At 46.9% G+C, this 19,483-nt stretch overlaps 1 protein-coding gene across 1 annotated transcript in view; it reads left to right on the forward strand.

The window, feature by feature from the left end:
• The window catches only part of POLE (DNA polymerase epsilon, catalytic subunit), a 293,620-nt gene that overhangs the window by 142,105 nt on the left and 132,032 nt on the right, over positions 1–19,483 (forward strand). Inside the window, exons 29-30 of the mRNA XM_069214647.1 lie at positions 14,363–14,485; positions 15,450–15,665. Of these exons, the coding sequence (XP_069070748.1) occupies positions 14,363–14,485; positions 15,450–15,665 (339 nt within the window). The remainder of the gene's footprint in view (positions 1–14,362; positions 14,486–15,449; positions 15,666–19,483) is intronic.

Below are 19,483 nucleotides of genomic sequence, written 5' to 3' on the forward strand. Positions count from 1 at the left end.
CTACAGTGAGGTGAGCTTACTGTATGGCACACACACCAGCCACTGGCATATATGTTTTACCTCAATTCTTTCTCTAGACCGAGCAAGGCTTTTGAACACCTTTATATTTTCAGTCTTTCTGTCCCTTAGGAGTCATTCTTCCCTCCGTTCAGATTTTAGGCATCCATTTTTTATTCCCACTTTTGGAGGCTAGATGGATTTTTTTTGTTTTTCTTGTGGTATAGAGCTTTTTTGTGTACTGCATCCAGTGTCATGGCAAGAAGACATTCTAGATGCCTGTACTGCCTATCCCCTGACAATGATGTCTCAGCTTGCAGAAATCGCATGAAAATTATACTGTTCGCCAAGAAGGTGAAAGCTCTTCTGTGCACAGTATTGTAAGGCCTTAAAGCCTTATATAGAGGTAGGCTTTCCACTCCAGAGGTCACTTTATGGTGAGGCTGGAATACACCTCAGAGCTAAGTGATTGGTACTGATGGAGAAATGTAGGGATCACTGTTTGACTCTTCATTCCTGAGAGGGTCGGCAAAAGGAGATTCTGGGCCATTTTAGCCATTCAATTCTAGAATGTGCAACCTTTGAGAGGTAGGCAACTTCTCTTAATGATCAGTATCTTGAATTTGAGTTGCCTCAGAAGGATGATACTCTATTGCCTTGTGCTTCTTTGGTCAGTATGAGGATGTAACACTTCTGGTGGATGTGTCAAATGAAGGTTGTGATATGCAGAAATTTCCAGGGTGTCCTTGTCAATGAAGTATATGTAACGTTATAGTTAGGTGTCATAAATAATGTCATAGAACATGTCACAAGTGATGTCATAAGCAGTGCATGGTGGGTGTGCAAGTTATGCTTAGCATTGCTATCTATAAGTAGTGAATTTCTGTGGTTTTCTTTAGGTCAAAACGTTAATGTTATCACTGACGTATTCACTGGGTTGTATTTGATTTCATAGAAAAACGATTTTATAGAAAACAATTACTGAGAAACCATTTCATCTAAACTGTTTAATGGAAATTTTCAGAATGAATGGCATTTACCTTTTCATAGAAACCAATTCGTAGAATCTCTTTTTGGTCGAAATTGGCTTTTGAATGCTTATTTTATTTTAGGTGTGAATGAAGTGGTTGCAGGTCTTTCTTTCAGAAACAGTTTTGCCTGAGATGTTAATTTCAGTGCTTTACTTCAGGGGATAATATTTAATAATCATATGTTCGATGGCATCTGTCGCTGTAGATACGCATGTTCTGCAATAGCTCGCCATCTGGTGTTGGGCCGGAGTGTTACAAGTTGTTTTTCTTCGAAGAAGTCTTTCGAGTCACGGGACCGAGTGACTCCTCCTTTTGTCTCCATTGCGCATGGGCGTCGACTCCATCCTCGATTGTTTTTTTTCCGCCATCGGGTTCGGACGTGTTCCTGTCGCTCCGAGTTTCGGAACGGAAAAAATAGTTAATTTCGGAAGATTTTCGTCGGTATTGTTGCGTTCGGGATCGGCGTACTTAGATTCAACACCGCATCGAAGATCGAAGAGCTCCGGTGCCCTTCGGGGTAGTTTTTCGATCCTCCGTCGGGGCCTGGTCGGCCCGACCGCGTGCTGAGGAACGCCGATGGAACGGACCCCGTTCCGTTTCTGCCCCAAATGCCACAATAAATACCCCTACACAGACCAACACTTGGTCTGCAACCTGTGCCTGTCACCTGAGCACAGCGAAGACACCTGCGAGGCCTGTCGTGCGTTCCGGTCCCGAAAAACACTCCGAGACCGTCGAGCCAGAAGACTTCAAATGGCGTCCGCACCGACAGCCCAACGGGAGTTCGAGGAACAGGAAGAGGAAGGTACCTTCTCGATCCAAGACTCAGACTCCGAAGGATTCGACGATACACAAACCGTGAGTAAGACGTCGAAAACCACACAAAGAAACATTTACAAGGCCCAGGGGACGCCACTGCCACCAGGCCATGGCTCAACCCATAAAATCGGTGACCGACCGTCGGCACCGAAAAAGGCCCAAACAGTGCCGAGATCGTCCGACTCCGGTCGAGACACCGGCACGCAGCCTTCTCGGGACCGAGAAAGTGCTGGAGACAAGCCTCGACACCGAGATGCCGGTGTGGACACGGCTCGACGCCGAGACAGCGGCACCGAAACAGATCGACGCCGAGAGGTTTCGGCACCGAAAAGGAAAAAAGTCACCTCGGAGCCGAAAAAACACGCAGACACAGTTTCGACGCCGAAACAAACTGCAAGCGACCCAGCTTCAGGCTCTTATACAGAAGAGCACTCGCTAACCTCCCAAATGCAGAAGCATAGGTTTGAGGAAGAGCTACAAGCAACTGATGCGGACCATACGCAAAAGCGTATCTTCATTCAGCAGGGGACAGCACCCTTCCCCCCATTAGGAGAAAGAGAAGGTTGGAGTTCCAGGCGGAACAAGTACCACAACCAAAAGTGGTGAAAAGAGTTACACCACCACCCTCTCCTCCGCCCGTGATTAACGTTTCACCAGCACAAACGCCATCACACTCCCCAGCTCACACCACCATGAGCCAGGGTGACCAAGACCAGGACGCATGGGACCTATACGACGCCCCAGTGTCAGATAACAGCCCAGAGGCATACCCTACAAAACCATCTCCACCAGAAGACAGCACCGCGTACTCTCAGGTGGTGGCTAGAGCAGCACAATTTCACAACGTAAGCCTCCACTCAGAACAGGTCGAGGATGATTTCCTGTTCAACACACTCTCCTCCACCCACAGCTCCTACCAAAGCCTGCCTATGCTCCCTGGTATGCTCCGGCACGCAAAAGACATATTTAAGGACCCGGTCAAAAGTAGGGCAATCACACCAAGGGTGGAAAAAAAGTATAAGCCGCCTCCTACAGACCCGGCTTTCATCACAACACAGCTGCCACCAGACTCTGTTGTTGTAGGAGCAGCTAGGAAAAGGGCCAACTCTCACACATCTGGAGATGCACCACCCCCAGATAAAGAAAGCCGCAAGTTTGATGCAGCTGGTAAAAGAGTCGCAGCACAAGCTGCAAACCAGTGGCGCATCGCGAACTCCCAGGCACTACTTGCGCGCTATGACAGAGCCCACTGGGACGAGATGCAACATCTCATTGAACATCTGCCCAAAGACTTCCAAAATAGGGCAAAACAAGTGGTTGAGGAGGGACAGGCCATCTCCAACAACCAGATCCGCTCCTCCATGGACGCTGCAGATACAGCTGCACGGACAATTAATACATCTGTAACTATCAGAAGGCATGCATGGCTCCGAACGTCTGGATTTAAACCAGAGATTCAACAAGCAGTTCTCAATATGCCTTTTAATGAAAAAGAACTGTTCGGTCCAGAAGTGGACACAGCGATTGAGAAACTCAAAAAAGATACGGACACTGCCAAAGCCATGGGCGCACTCTACTCCCCGCAGAGCAGAGGGAATTACAGCTCATTCCGTAAAACGCCCTTTCGAGGGGGGTTTCGGGGTCAAAGCACACAAGCCAGCACCTCACAAGCCACACCGTCCAGTTACCAAGGACAGTATAGAGGAGGTTTTCGGGGACAATATAGAGGAGGGCAATTCCCTAGAAATAGAGGAAGATTCCAAAGCCCCAAAACCCCTACTACTAAACAGTGACTCACATGTCACTCACCCCCTCCACACAACACCAGTGGGGGGACGAATAGGTCATTATTACAGAGCATGGGAGAAAATCACTACAGACACTTGGGTTCTAGCAATTATCCAACATGGTTACTGCATAGAATTTCTACAGTTCCCTCCAAACATACCACCAAAAGCACAAAATTTAACAACACACCATTCCAATCTCCTAGAGATAGAAGTGCAGGCACTATTGCAAAAGAATGCAATCGAATTAGTGCCAAACACACAAATAAACACAGGAGTTTACTCACTGTACTTTCTGATACCAAAGAAGGACAAAACACTGAGACCAATCCTAGACCTCAGAGTAGTCAACACTTTCATCAAATCAGACCACTTCCACATGGTCACACTACAAGAAGTATTGCCATTGCTAAAGCTGCACGACTACATGGCAACTTTAGACCTCAAGGATGCTTATTTCCATATACCAATTCACCCATCGCACAGGAAATACCTAAGGTTTGTATTCAAAGGAATACATTACCAATTCAAGGTACTGCCTTTCGGATTAACAACCGCACCAAGAGTCTTTACCAAATGTCTAGCGGTAGTCGCTGCACACATCAGAAGGCAGCAAATACATGTGTTCCCATATCTAGACGACTGGCTAATCAAGGCCCATTCGTTAATAGAGTGCTCAAATCACACAAATCATATCATACAAACCCTCTTCAAACTAGGGTTCACCGTCAATTTCACAAAATCCAAGATTCGGCCACGCAAGGTACAACAATACCTAGGAGCCATAATAGACACATCAAAAGGAGTAGCCACTCCAAGTCCACAAAGAATTCAAAATTTCAACACCATCATACAACGCATGTATCCAACACAAAAGATACAAGCAAAGATGGTATTACAACTCCTAGGCATGATGTCATCATGCATAGCCATTGTCCCAAACGCAAGACTGCACATGAGGCCCTTACAACAATGCCTAGCATCACAGTGGTCTCAAGCACAGGGTCACCTTCTAGATCTGGTGTTAATAGACCGCCAAACTTACCTCTCGCTTCTGTGGTGGAACAACATAAATTTAAACAAGGGGCGGCCTTTCCAAGACCCAGTGCCACAATACGTAATAACAACAGATGCTTCCATGACAGGGTGGGGAGCACACCTCGATCAACACAGCATACAAGGACAATGGAACGTACATCAAACAAAACTGCATATCAATCACCTAGAACTTCTTGCAGTTTTTCAAGCACTAAAAGCTTTCCAACCAATAATAGTTCACAAATACATTCTCGTCAAAACAGACAACATGACAACAATGTATTATCTAAACAAGCAGGGAGGGACGCACTCCACGCAGTTAAGCATGTTAGCACAAAAAATTTGGCATTGGGCAATTCACAACCAAATTCGCCTAATTGCACAGTTTATACCAGGGATACAAAATCAACTCGCAGACAATCTCTCTCGAGATCACCAACAGGTCCACGAATGGGAAATTCACCCCCAAATACTGAACACTTATTTCAAACTCTGGGGAACACCTCAGATAGACTTGTTTGCGACAAGGGAGAACGCAAAATGCCAAAACTTCGCATCCAGATACCCACACAAACAATCCCAAGGCAATGCCCTATGGATGAACTGGTCAGGGATATTTGCTTACGCTTTTCCTCCTCTCCCTCTCCTTCCTTACCTGGTAAACAAACTCAGTCAAAGCAAACTCAAACTCATATTGATAGCACCAACTTGGGCAAGGCAACCCTGGTACACAACGCTGCTAGACCTATCAGTGGTACCCTGCATCAAATTGCCCAACAGGCCAGATCTGTTGACACAGCACAACCAAAAGATCAGACACCCAGATCCAGCATCGCTGAATCTAGCAATCTGGCTCCTGAAATCCTAGAATTCGGGCACTTACAACTTACCCAAGAATGTATGGAAGTCATAAAACAAGCAAGAAGGCCATCCACCAGGCACTGCTATGCAAGTAAATGGAAGAGGTTTGTTTGCTACTGCCATATTAATCAAATACAACCATTACACACAACTCCAGAACATGTAGTGGGTTACTTGCTTCACTTACAAAAATCTAACCTAGCTTTCTCTTCCATTAAGATTCACCTTGCAGCAATATCTGCATACCTGCAGACTACCTATTCAACTTCCCTATATAAAATACCAGTCATTAAAGCATTCATGGAGGGCCTTAGGAGAATTATACCACCAAGAACACTACCTGTTCCTTCATGGAACCTAAATGTTGTCCTAACTAGACTTATGGGTCCACCTTTTGAACCCATGCACTCCTGCGACATACAGTTCCTAACCTGGAAGGTGGCATTTCTCATCGCCATTACTTCCCTGAGAAGAGTAAGCGAGATTCAGGCGTTTACTATACAGGAACCTTTTATACAACTACACAAAAATAAAGTCGTCCTAAGGACCAATCCTAAATTTTTGCCAAAGGTTATTTCACCGTTCCATCTAAATCAAACAGTGGAACTTCCGGTGTTCTTTCCACAGCCAGATACCGTAGCTGAAAGGGCACTACATACATTAGATGTCAAAAGAGCATTAATGTATTACATTGACAGAACAAAGAACATCAGAAAGACTAAACAACTCTTTATTGCATTTCAAAAACCTCATGCAGGAAACCCAATTTCAAAACAAGGTATAGCCAGATGGATAGTTAAATGCATCCAAATCTGCTACCTTAAAGCTAAACGACAGCTGCCCATTACACCAAGGGCACACTCAACCAGAAAGAAAGGTGCTACCATGGCCTTTCTAGGAAACATCCCAATGCAAGAAATATGTAAGGCAGCCACATGGTCTACGCCTCACACATTCACCAAGCACTACTGTGTAGACGTGTTATCCGCACAACAAGCCACAGTAGGTCAAGCTGTATTAAGGACATTATTTCAGACTACTTCCACTCCTACAGGCTGATCCACCGCTTTTGGGGAAATAACTGCTTACTAGTCTATTGCAGAACATGCGTATCTACAGCGACAGATGCCATCGAACTGAAAATGTCACTTACCCAGTGTACATCTGTTCGTGGCATCAGTCGCAGTAGATTCGCATGTGCCCACCCGCCTCCCCGGGAGCCTGTAGCAGTTTGGAAGTTACCTTCAATTATTTATATATGTATCATCTCAACCTTAAATAAGTGCATACTTAGTCACTCCATTGCATGGGCACTATTACTACAATTCAACTCCTACCTCACCCTCTGCGGGGAAAAACAATCGAGGATGGAGTCGACGCCCATGCGCAATGGAGACAAAAGGAGGAGTCACTCGGTCCCGTGACTCGAAAGACTTCTTCGAAGAAAAACAACTTGTAACACTCCGGCCCAACACCAGATGGCGAGCTATTGCAGAACATGCGAATCTACTGCGACTGATGCCACGAACAGATGTACACTGGGTAAGTGACATTTTCAATTTTACACATCATCACCCATAAACACCATCCATCTCTGACCCCTCACAACCCCTAAACACCATCAATCCCTGCCCTCTAAAATCCCTCACCATACTTCAGCTACAATCATCCCTGAAGCCTAAAAGCCCTCTCTACCCCAAAATTCCACCATCCCTGAAACATAAAATCACTCACTATCCCCAACTCCGACCCATTGCTGAACTCTAATAACCCCTTTCTATGCCTAAACCCACCCATCCCAGATCCTTAAAACACCTCAGCACACCCACACTCCACCCATCCCTGAACCTTAAAAACCCTCACCATCCTTAAACACCAGCTATCCGTGATCTATAAGAAATCACCCTAAACTACTCACCCCTGTACACTAAAAAAAAAAACACTTTCTAGATCTAAACTCCACCCATCCCTGAAGTCTTAAAACCTCTCACCACCCTAAACTCATCCCATCCTCAACCCCAAAACTCACCACGCAGCTACTACACGTACTTTAACCTTAAAAACCCTCACAAGCTCTAAACTCCCCTATCATTGAACCCTAAACCCCATCAACAGCCTCATACACCACCCATCCCTGAAACCTAAAAACAGTTCACACATCTAAACACCACTCATCTGTCAACCCTAAAAGCCACTCACCAGCCCTATACTCCACCTATCTCTGAACCCTAAAAAACCCTTTCTATGCCTGAACCCCAATTATTCCTGACTCCTAAACACCCCCTCATCACCCTAAACATTACCCATCCTGAACCCAAAAACCTCACAGTAGTCCTAAACTCTACCCAAGTTTAGTGTAATTTTGGATTTTTCCTTAAAAATCTTTCCTTTAAAATGTTTTTTTTTTTTTTTTTGTATTTCCTCAAAATAGTTTTTCCTTGATTAGGTTTCCTCCAAAGTGTTTTCTCAGTTTTTGTTTTCCATTAACTCACGCACATCCGTTCAGTTAACTATAACTTCACTTTTTTTGTATAAAGTATTCCCCCCCCCACGCCTTGTTAGGCCTTTGGGACCCCATCCCCGAGGCTACTCTTTACAATAAAGGGGAGGCGGCAAGTGGCCCCCCTCCTTGGGCTGATTTCGGGCTTGGGGACCACATCCCTCATGGCCCTGGCATAAATTTTAATGGGGGAGGTGGAGACAGGGCCCACCTCCCCGGGCCGACTTCAGCCCTGGGGACACCATTCCCCAGGGCCTGGCACAATTTGTATGTGGTGTGGGGCACGAGGCCCATCTCCCAGACCGACTTCGGCCCAGGGGACCCCATCAACCTGGGGCCTTGAACAGTAAAAGGTGGGTGCCTTGGTGCTCTCCCATAGTGTCTTTGGGGGCCGTAGAGGAATCCCCAAGGCCCCTGCTGCTTCAGCCAGCTCCCCTCATCCAGCAGGAGCCATTATTGCTCCCGCCGTTAGGGAGCAGCTTCTAATGTTACTCCCTGCAAGTGGTGGCAAGTTTTAGAATTGTTTCCCTGCCCGCATCACAGGCAGGGAAACCGATCTAAAGTCCGCTCCCAGCCGATGGAAGCATTTTTAAAGCTCCCGCTCACTTGGAGCGAACTTGGTGTTTGCTCCCACTTGGCTGAAGATTTAAAAATGCTCCCACCACGCAAGAGGAAACATAGGTTTCCCTTCCCAGGCTGCTGCGGGCAGGGAGACTGCTATGCTCTGGCAGTGGGCTCCCCGGGACATAGCATCTGAGCCAGCTCTAATGGGTTGGGGTCCCCGGGCCGACTTCAGCCCTGGGGACCCCATCCCCCCAGGGCCTGGCACAATTTGTATGTGGTGTGGGGCACGAGGCCCATCTCCCAGACCGACTTCGGCCCAGGGGACCCCATCAACCTGGGGCCTTGAACAGTAAAAGGTGGGTGCCTTGGTGCTCTCCCATAGTGTCTTTGGGGGCCGTAGAGGAATCCCCAAGGCCCCTGCTGCTTCAGCCAGCTCCCCTCATCCAGCAGGAGCCAGCATTGCTCCCGCCGTTAGGGAGCAGCTTCTAATGTTACTCCCTGCAAGTGGTGGCAAGTTTTAGAATTGTTTCCCTGCCCGCATCACAGGCAGGGAAACCGATCTAAAGTCCGCTCCCAGCCGATGGAAGCATTTTCAAAGCTCCCGCTCACTTGGAGCGAACTTGGTGTTTGCTCCCACTTGGCTGGAGATTTAAAAATGCTCCCACCACGCAAGAGGAAACATAGGTTTCCCTTCCCAGGCTGCTGCGGGCAGGGAGACTGCTATGCTCTGGCAGTGGGCTCCCCGGGACATAGCATCTGAGCCAGCTCTAATGGGTTGGGGTCCTTGGGGGTGTTGGGGGTTAGGGGGGAAATTTCCTTACATTTGGGCCCTGGGCCTCCTGAGGCTCGGTGGGCTCCACTCCCATAAAAAGTAATGTCGGCCCTGGGTGTGTGCTCCCTGGGACCCATGGTGGCTCAGGGAGGGTGGGTCATATGTTCCCCTTCATATATAAAAAGTTTTTCAGCCCTGGGATGGGCTTACCGGGGCCTGTGAGATTTAAATTGCTTAAATTGTTTTTTTTTCCCGATCCTGTGGGTCTTGAGGGATCATGGTATTTTATTTTGTTGCCTTTTTTGCCTTTTTATGTTTTTATTTTATTTTTTTGCCCCCATATAGCTTTATGTTACTTACAACTTGAGGAAACGGCCCCAAGTCCTGTAATGGCTTCAAGCAACATTCTTCTTATGTTGCTGGCAGCCAGTCAGAGGTCTTGATCTCGCAAGAGTCTGACACCCACACGAGTGAGATGGCGAGACCCTCGGAGACTCTTGCAAGCCCAACTGCCAAAATACGCAATTATTTTTTTACCCTTAATTTCTCAAAAACTACGAAACTAATTTACACCAAATCACAAAAAAACACTCTGTGGGCCAAGGTCTAGCGTCCTGCTGAAATTGGTTTAATTCCGTTCAGCAGTTTTTACTGTAGACCATCTTAAAGATGTCAATGGAAAATGTATGGCGATTTTGTGTTTTAAGACCCCCCTTTTTTCTCAGCCGCCGCTTGACTAATCACCCCAAAACTTTCTAGGAAGCTGGTGAGGTGGATGAACTTTTTTTGGGAAAGTTTTGTGAACGTTTGTCAACTGGGGCCAATGTTATTAGCAAACAAAAAAAACGCTTTTTCTATGGACATAACTATAACTACCTTGTGGCTACTGCAACTAGGAGATATATTTGTATGCATTATCTCCATCCCCACACACTACACCAATCACTTCCACCACCTGTGTTGTACATGGGTTGTGGGGCCTGTAATCATGTAATTCAACAATTCTAATAAATCTAAGGCACTTCTTGTGGTGAAAAGTATTTATTGCCACAACAGCAACGGGTTCGACTTTACAGCCTCTCTCAAGTAAAGTGCCTATTTTCCATCGAAAATAAATAGAACAACCCTATTAACATGTAAAGACACGGTCAACAGACTGTCCTGAAAATAAGCTCCAAAATGACATTGATTGCTAAATCAAAATATCCTAATCTGTGCTGTAATACAGTAATCATGGAATAATACTAAATACATCAACACATGTAGTATTCACTTTTGTACAATGATCAGTAGTATAAATAGGAAGGCATGAATACTTGGTAATACATTATTGATAAAATTGCACGTTTTTCAGCAGGATGACTCACACACACACACAAAGGACTTTAGGTGATGGATATTCCACCTGCCGTATTGCGATCGCTGTAGGGTATAATGAGATCATAATACGGCGAACAGGATATCCGTCACCTTTCTGATGGAGTAACCCCCTCTGCAAGATAGTAATCAGGCCCTTTGTCATTTTCTAGCTCGGCGTGGATTGCACTTTGGTAATCATATGCTTAAAAGCTTCGGTAGAAAAACAGACATTTGAGGTGAGCAAATCTAGAGTGTCCCTGGTGTTGTAGGGTGCTCTATACTGGAGCTGCTCTCACCTAAAATTGGGAACTACCCAGAGTTCTCCCTTCTCTTGTGAATAATTTATGGTTCACTTTAACCCTGAAAGGGTTTTGTTTTGAGACATGTATGTTTGTTACCCATGGCAGTCGCCAGTAGGTAGTTTTAGTTAGGACCAAGTTTCTATAGAAAAAGTGTTTTTTGTTTTGCTAATAACTTTGGTGCCGTTTGATGAATCTTTATTACATTTTCCCAAAACATAGGAAGCGCAATTCGGTGTCTGTCTGGAAAGTTTTGGGGTGATCAGCCAAGTGGGGGCCGAGAAAAAGGGCGCTGGTCGGGGGACCAAACGGTTTTCCCCATGCATTTTTCCTCAGGGATTTTGAACAGGAATAGCACCCAAACCACTGGATTGATTACACCGAATTTGCAGAAAGGTAGCTGTTGGTCCAGAAAGCAACCCTTTTGTTAGTTTGGTGTAAATCTATTCAGTAGTTTTTGAGAGATTTAAGAAAAAACTAATTTGTATACAGTATATAGGGATCCACAAACCCTCCCGATCTAGTGCTGAGATCTGATTGGCTGCCAACCCTTCAACAAGGAAGGGTTGGCAGCCATCCTGGGACTCTACTTCAGCCGAGTCCCTGAAAAAAAGATTACAAATAATCAAAGGGGCCAGGGTAGGGATACCCTGACACTTTAGCTCTGGTGCTGGGGTCCCCCCAGAGCAAAAAAGCATTTTTTAAAAAGATTTTGGGCGGGAGATGCAGCGGATCCACCAAAATAAAAAAAAAGCTTGTTTAAATGCAGCCCCCAGGTGGGCCAGTTCCTGGGGCATTTAAAGTTTTAATGAGGGGGCCGCTGTCCGTCCCCTTTCCCCCAGCTGTGAGGGACGGCCAACTTCCCACGGCTTTAAACTAAATCCAGATGGGACAGGGGGGATGGGCACCCAGTCCCCCCACATGCCTGACGACCACCACCTCCCCAGGGCGAAGATAGCAGTGAATGCATGGGTGGCCATGCGCCACCCCTGCAGCCCCGGGGACCACATCCTCCCTGGGGCTAAAGTAAAACAATGAGGGGTGTCTGGTTTGGACCCCACGTCCCAAGGACCACCACCTACCTGAGGCAATACACGTTGGAGGGGTGTACTGCTCGGCACCTCTCAAGCCAATGATGGCCGGGAAACCACCATCCCCCAGGGCTGGCCCCTGCTGTGTCCCAGGGTGCCCAGCCCCCGAGACATAAACATTTGCTTCTACTTGGCGGAAGCTGACAGCACAAAGCAAAAGCAAACAAAGTACACTTTTTGTCAGCGGGAGCTGTCAAACAGCTCCCGCTGGCAGAAAGCTGAGTTTTTATCTGTTTCAGGGAGCAGCTATTTCAAGCAGCTGACTGCTTGTGTGCGTGGTGAGGGCGCAAGTTACAGTTACCTTACAGCAGGAGTTATATGTACTTGAGATAATAACCCTAACAGGTGACTTACTATGGTTTTGTACGTTTAAAATGTGAGCCTAACTATAATATCCTTGTAACATTCGTTTTTTTTAAATATATATATTTTCTACCCATATGCAAAGGGACTATGCTTCCTCAAGCAATTTTCAGTGGTTAAACCTATTACACGCATTCCTACCTTCATCTTTTGTGTTTTTGTTGAAATTGCAGTATGTTCAAAGGCATTTTCACTTTTATCCTTTTCCCCAGTGATTAAGTCTCAATTTTGTTTTATTATAACAGCCATTTGTTCAACTATGATTGGTCATCTCCATCCACTTCAAAGCCCTGTTTAAATTCTGATAATGATTGCGAGTGCGATTATTTTTTAATTCCAGCTGCCATTATTGAGCTGTTGTTGTTTGTCTTTTTAGAATTTGTATTTAGTTTGGAAAACCTCTTTGTCTAGAGCAGGGGCTTAGTTTTGCAGTTTGTATTCTTCAGAATTGTTTTCGGTTCCTGTGCGTCTCGGGTATTTATGTAGCCTGTAAGCAGTTTTTGACTTCTCTATTTAAGTTGGGCATAAAATTCCTTTTTGGACTGATTGTTTTCAAACAAAAATGTTCACAGATTTACGTCTTTTATTTGTATTAGTAGTCAATCAGATATGTCTAATTTAATGGGTGACGAGCTTTGAGGAAGCCATGTGTTCTGCTTTACCTTCATTTCGGAATTTCTGGTCTCAGTACTGGTGCACTGTGCCATCTCATGTAGACATGTAAATATTTCTCTTGCACGCCTCTTTTTAAAACTGATGAATATGTACCTCACTTGTTTGGAGATTACACACCACCATTGTGGTTAGGTTTCGAAAAATCTGTTTCTTTGTACATTACGATCCTCTAGGAATGATTGTCCATGGCTGGCGAGGTGGATTTTAACTTGTTTATTCTGATCATAAGAGGCAAGTAATCTCACTCGAGCTCCTCCCATGTCAGTTCTCGCTGTGTGGTCCATATGTAGATTGATGTCAACCATTTCAGAGTGCAAGGAGTGTATGTGCCATTTTTAGGATTTGATTACAAATTGTTATTGTAGTACATTTGAATCCTTTAACTTCTACCTCCCTTAGTGATGTCCCCTTACATTTTTGTTGCTGAATTATTGCCTGTGTTGGTATTCTTAGTGACTGAAGGGCAGTGAGTCACACTCTAAGTCGGTTTCCCCTGCTGTTTGGTGTTCTTTGAGAGGCCACCATAGTTTCCTGCCTGCAAAGTTTCTTTTTTTCTGCTAATGGGGTCTCTTGCTAAACCACAGGACTACAACAACTCTTCACATGGCTGGTGGACGCAGGTGTAACACCCCAGGGTTCATCCTGTTCCTTTGTAGACTACTTTTCTCAGCTCCAGTTGGTCATGCTCCTTGCACCCCTACTTTCCCTGTTTCCTTTGACAGGTATTTTAATGAGTGGGACAGCTCTTCATCAGGAGTAAGCTTTTTGCCCCAAAAAGTGGTCAGTTTCTCGAGTGAAAAGGAGATAGTCTGGCACTCTAGAAAAATTAAACCACCTTGTCTCACTCCCACAATTATTGGCCACATGGCTGTATTTTTCTCTTTCTTCAGAATTTTCTGTTTTGTCTGATGTGATGAAGGGCAGGAAGGACAAATTATTTGAAATCTACTATTGCAAGTAATGCACACAGTTAATAAATGATTTCAATCAGCAATGCACAATTCACAATGTGGCTGTTTAGATTCTAGAATTGTCTTACTGCCTTGGCCACCAGTCATGCAACATCTTAAAGCTTCATCACATCAAATCAATAGGGGATCTCTTCAATCTGTAATGTATCACCGCTGATTGTCCTTAATGGTGGTTAAAACAGGTTATTTTAGCGACTCCAGTTTCTCTCCACCTCTGATGCTTACTTCTTAACAGGTAAAAAACCCCGTGCCCAGGGTCCGCCACCCAGACTGGCTCCACAAGAAACTACTGGAAAAAAATGATGTGTATAAACAGAAGAAGATCAATGAACTCTTTACTAGTGAAGGGAAGAAACAGGTGAGAAAGCATATTTTAAGTGGAAGAGGCATGAAAAAGAAAGTGTATTTCTTGGGGAACAGTGTTTTTGTTGTGAAGCGCAATATGAGGAAGGTAAAATGAACCATCAGTACCCTGATGCAAGTCTGTGTGAAAACGGTATACTTTTAAGTAGTGACAGTAGATGCCCCTTGAGTAGAAAGGCGCTGTGCTGGATGATTGTGTATTCAAAAGCAATGAACGGGTTTGAAATAAAGCTCCGAGGTAAGTGATGGAAAGGAATGGAATAGGAGAACAGAGGTGGACTGGCAGCAAATGTTTTTATGGGGAAAGTGAAGCCTCGTGTGAGATGGGTGTTTATGGGAATGCTTTATAAGGAAACCAGAAGTGGCTACGTTAAGAAAGGTGGGAAGTTGAGGAGGCAGGAGAGTATTGTTTTACGAGGGGGTGGAGAGGTGAAAGGTTGCATGAGCAGGCAGTATTATAGTTGTAATCCGAGTGAAGACAGTCGTTTTTATGAAGTGCATAACAAAAATAATCTTTTGAGGAGTGCGTGAAGTTTCATCAGAAGATGATATGAGACTGTCTATAGGGCTTATGATGAAAGTTGTAATGAGTTAAATGTTATTAGGTTCAGGAAGGGGCAAGTTCTCATGGAGGGTTGACTCCTTCTTTGTGAGATGATGAAAAGGGATTGCTTTAAGAAATTCTTATGTGAGACCTAGGAGCTGGAGGTTTTTCAAGCAGTAGAGGGAGAGAGACTGAAGACCAGGTGCTCAGGCAAAGGGAGGCAATCTGGTAGTACCTCTCAAAAGAGAGGGCTAGGAAACAGTCTTTCGAGGGGTGGATATGCAAAATTCAAACCTTTACGGACCATCTAGAAAATTTGTCATAAACGCTGAGGTTGCTCTCTTTAGGAGTTGTGGCTCTTTCACAGGGGCCAATGCTATGGTATTCATGCCTCATACTGAGCCTTTTTTTATAGGTTACAGCCCTCACAGCTCCAGCAAGTAGCCAATCCACGCAGGTTGCAGACTTAGAAGATTTTGGTGTAGCCAAGCGGATACAGCCGGCAATTCCAATTAGCACGAAGCGGAAGCGGACATCAGCGGGAGAGAGCCAGCAGGAGTCGCAAGGTCTGGAACTAATGCAGTCTTGGAGGGAGATCCTGGGTCCACCTCCTCCTACAGGGACCACAAAGGTAAAGTACTAATGCACCAGGTATGTGACTCCGCCCTGAGCTCAGATGCTACCATGTTAAAACAACTTGTTCTCTGCACAGCCAGATAGATTCAGTGATAAGAATATATATGATAGAGACATCTGGTTGCAGATTCCTTAGCTTACAAATTTCTCCAGGTGTCAGTCTGGATCCATAGTTTTTTCTTGAGCGGTACCTTTGCGTGCAGTTAGGTGGCGTAGATCTGCTCCGTGTCTGTCTGCATCATCTGCACCGTATATGAAGTCGTGGATCTTATATACGTCACGTCAGTTCTTTTGCTTCCGTGTCAGCCAGCGCTGATCCGTAGAGAGCTACCCCTCAGTTAGTTTTTGACTGTTTGTTTTTTCTCGACTTTCTGTCAAAGTTATTTTGAGTTGTTTAGCTCCTGGTGCATCAAGGAAGGCTAAGCCCTGCGGATCCTGTCATCAGGCGATGTCCGTGACGGATCTGGACCTCATGTGTTTTTAGTGCCTGGAGCGTGACCACCACCCAAAGCCGTGCTCCGAGTGATGGGCCATGCATTCGAAGGTTTTGAGGGAGCCGTCCCTGAAGCTGATGGCGGCCCTATGCTCAACTCTGCGCAAATCGAGGTCCCGGTCGGGAGGAAGGTCCTGGGAGGGGTCATGGAGTCCTCCATGGTTGTTATTCCACTCCAAGTCCTCAGACGACTGGGTAAGTTGAGACACAAGAAGGAAAGCAAGACGTCGAAGTGCTCTTCGACTTTTTCTCTTCCGTCGGCTGATGAAATGAGTGCTCTAGGCCTTGTTCTGAGGAACCTGCACCTGGGCCGACACGTGCCTCCCCGAGTTTCCGGGAGCCGGAGCGACCCCTGCCCATCTTTGTGAGTTCTGTGAGGCCAGGCGCCTCATTTTTGGACAGCCTGACTCTGATGGAGCTCCTTCAGGCCCTGCGGAGTCAGAAGGGGCTCTTTTGGGTTCCGCACTGTCAGCTTCGGTGTCGAGGGGCACCCGTGGATCCGATTCCAAGCTGGCATCGGTCGTACCACCCCGACCTACTCCAGCATTGGTCCCGGCACTGTCTGCACCGTCCTCATTCTCATTGACAACTCCGACACGGAGCCAGATGAGCGTTGTACGAGACAAACTCCGGCAGGAGCCTTGCCTCCTATGTTGGATCCTTAGCCCCTTTCTTATGGGCTAGGTTATGGTGAGGCATGGGAGAGGTCTCTGGACCCTTTAAAATACCAGCTCCAGGACAACCGATGTACTGGCATACAGACTTGGGTGAAGCCAGCGGACTGGATACTTTGCCAGATACCGGCATGCTTTCTCCCCTACCGTGGCTATGGAGAAGGGGGCTTCATACTCAATGGTGGTGCAAAGAGCAGCTGAGGTCCTGGACCTTGAGCTGCCTTCGGTGGCAGCCAGGACTAATCTTCTGACAGAGGTGATTCAACCTGGAGCTTCATCCTCTGAACCCCTGCTCTCGTTTAGTGAAGCCCTTACAAATATCATACTGGGTACCTCGTCCAAACCCAGTACAGGGGCTCCTGTGAACAGGGCAACTGCCCGTCCCCATCACCCCGGGCATCCCAAGTTTTCTGACGCAACACTCCACCCCTGAGAGCTTGGTTATCCAAGCCTCGACCTTCCAGAGAGCGTTCCCTTCCGCAGCCTCCAGATAGGGAACCCAATAGACTGGACACACTTGTGAAGAAGATGTTTTCTTCCACCAGCATTGCATTGTGGTCCTTGAACACCGCATGCCTTTTGGCCCGCTATTCTCAGTCTGTGGGATACGGTTGCGCAAGTGTTGCCACAGGTCCCAGAGGAGGCCTGGACTGTGCTCTCTCAGGCAGTTGCTGATGGGAAAGATGCAGCAAAGTTCACAGTCTGATGTGGACTGGATGCGACCGACTCACTGTGCAGATCGTTTTGTTGATGGTGGCCCTGAGGTGCCACGCCTGGTTGGGGATGTCTGGCTTTTCAGGGGCATGTCTAAGCCAGTCTGATGGACATGCCCTTTGATGGCACTCGTCTCGTGCTACGGCCAGGTCCTTGGGTCTTGTGGCGGCTCCTCGTCTGCCTCAGTCTGCCTTTTGTCCCTTTCGTTGCTACGGAAGGGGCGCCCACCTGCGTCCGTTCCCATCCAGCCACCGCTTCATGCATGCTGCTCAGCCTCTGCGTCGCCCCGAATTGTGGGATCCACCGACAATGTGGGTCAGGGGCCAGCGGTCTGGCCAGTTGGCCGCCCCTCCCCTCTGCAGCTGCCTCCGAACCTTCCTAGTCTGACTCTTCCCCCACACTGGACCATTCCGAGGGAGAATTCGACACCACCTTCTCCGCTGGCAATCCATCATGTTACACAGGTTGGTTTTGCAGCTAGTCAGAAGGGGCTACTCCCCTTCAAGACAGCCCCTCCATCCATGCCACCATCCTATGATCGGATGATGGAGGATCACATGGTGCTTTTCTGAGAGGAAGTTACTGCTCTTGTGGCCAAGGGAGCCATAGAGAGGGTCCCTATGCCAGGACTACTTCTGGCATAGGGACCCTACGTTGTGGTTTCTATTTCTGCTACTTTCTGGTACCCAAAAAGGACAAGGACCTTTGCCGTATCCTTGACCTCCGGTTCCTCAATCTCTTCCTCAAGAAGCAGAAGTTCAAAATGCTCACTCTCCCTCAGGTTCTATCTGCCCTGGACTTAGGAGACTGGATCGTAGCGTTGGACTTGCAGGGTGCATATTTCCTTATTCCTGTCCTGCCTGCCCACAGGCATTACTTGCAGATCACAGTAATCCAAGAGCACTTTCAGTTCACTGTGCTCCCCTTTGGCCTTATCAGAGCCCCTCAGGAGTTCACAAAGGAAATGGCGGTGGTCGCAGCTCTTTTGTGCAGATCAGGAGTTTCAGTCTTCCCCCCTATCTCAACTACTGGCTGTTGAAGGCGGGCTCAACGCAGGCTGTCGTCTTCAACCTCCAGAGTAACAAGGACCTCCTGCATCCTCTGGGGTTCACTATCAGTGTGCCAAAGTCACACCAGACTCCCTCTCCGATTCTCCCTTTCATCTAAGCTGTTTTGGACACAGTGCAGTTTCGCGCTTATCCTCCCAAGCGGCGAGTCCAGGATATTCAGGCTATGATACCTATGTTTCAGCTTCTATCCTGAATTTCGGTGAGCATGTCTCTGAGGCTGCTAGGCCTCATGGCCTCCTGCAACCTGCTGGTGGCACATGCCAGATGGCATATGCTGGATCAACAGTGGGACCTGAAGTTCCAGTGGGTGTAGCATGCAGGGAATCTCTAGATATCAGAGGGAGATGTGCAAGATCTGCTGTGGTGCTTAACGAATCACGATTGGGTCAGAGGCAGATCCCTCTCCCTTCCCCAACCAGATCTGACAGTAGTGACAGATGCTTTTTGTCTCAAGTGGAACTTAGGCCTCCTGTATGCCTTTCAGCCCATACTACTTCTGCTCAGATTTCTCAAGAAGATCAAGAACGACTGTTCCCAAGTAATTCTTGTTGTTCTGGACTGGGCACAGAGAGTTTAGTATCTCAAGCTATTGAACATGGCCGTCTATCCTCCGATCAAACTGCCCCCTTCAGGAGGATCTTCTGTCGCAGCAGCAGGGGAGGGTTCTGCACCCGAACCTGTCCATTCTCCGCTTTTTGTGTGGGGATTGAGTGGCGACAACTGTTTGATCTTACGCCCAAAATCTGTAACGTTATCTTGGCACCCAGGTGTCCCTCCACCAAAACGATATACCCCTGTTGTTGGAAAAAATTTGTGGCATAGTTCACAGACAAGTCTGTTGACCCCTTTTTTTGCCCCTCTC

The sequence above is a fragment of the Pleurodeles waltl genome, chromosome 11, assembly GCF_031143425.1.
Source record: "Pleurodeles waltl isolate 20211129_DDA chromosome 11, aPleWal1.hap1.20221129, whole genome shotgun sequence".
Lineage (NCBI taxonomy): Eukaryota > Metazoa > Chordata > Amphibia > Caudata > Salamandridae > Pleurodeles > Pleurodeles waltl.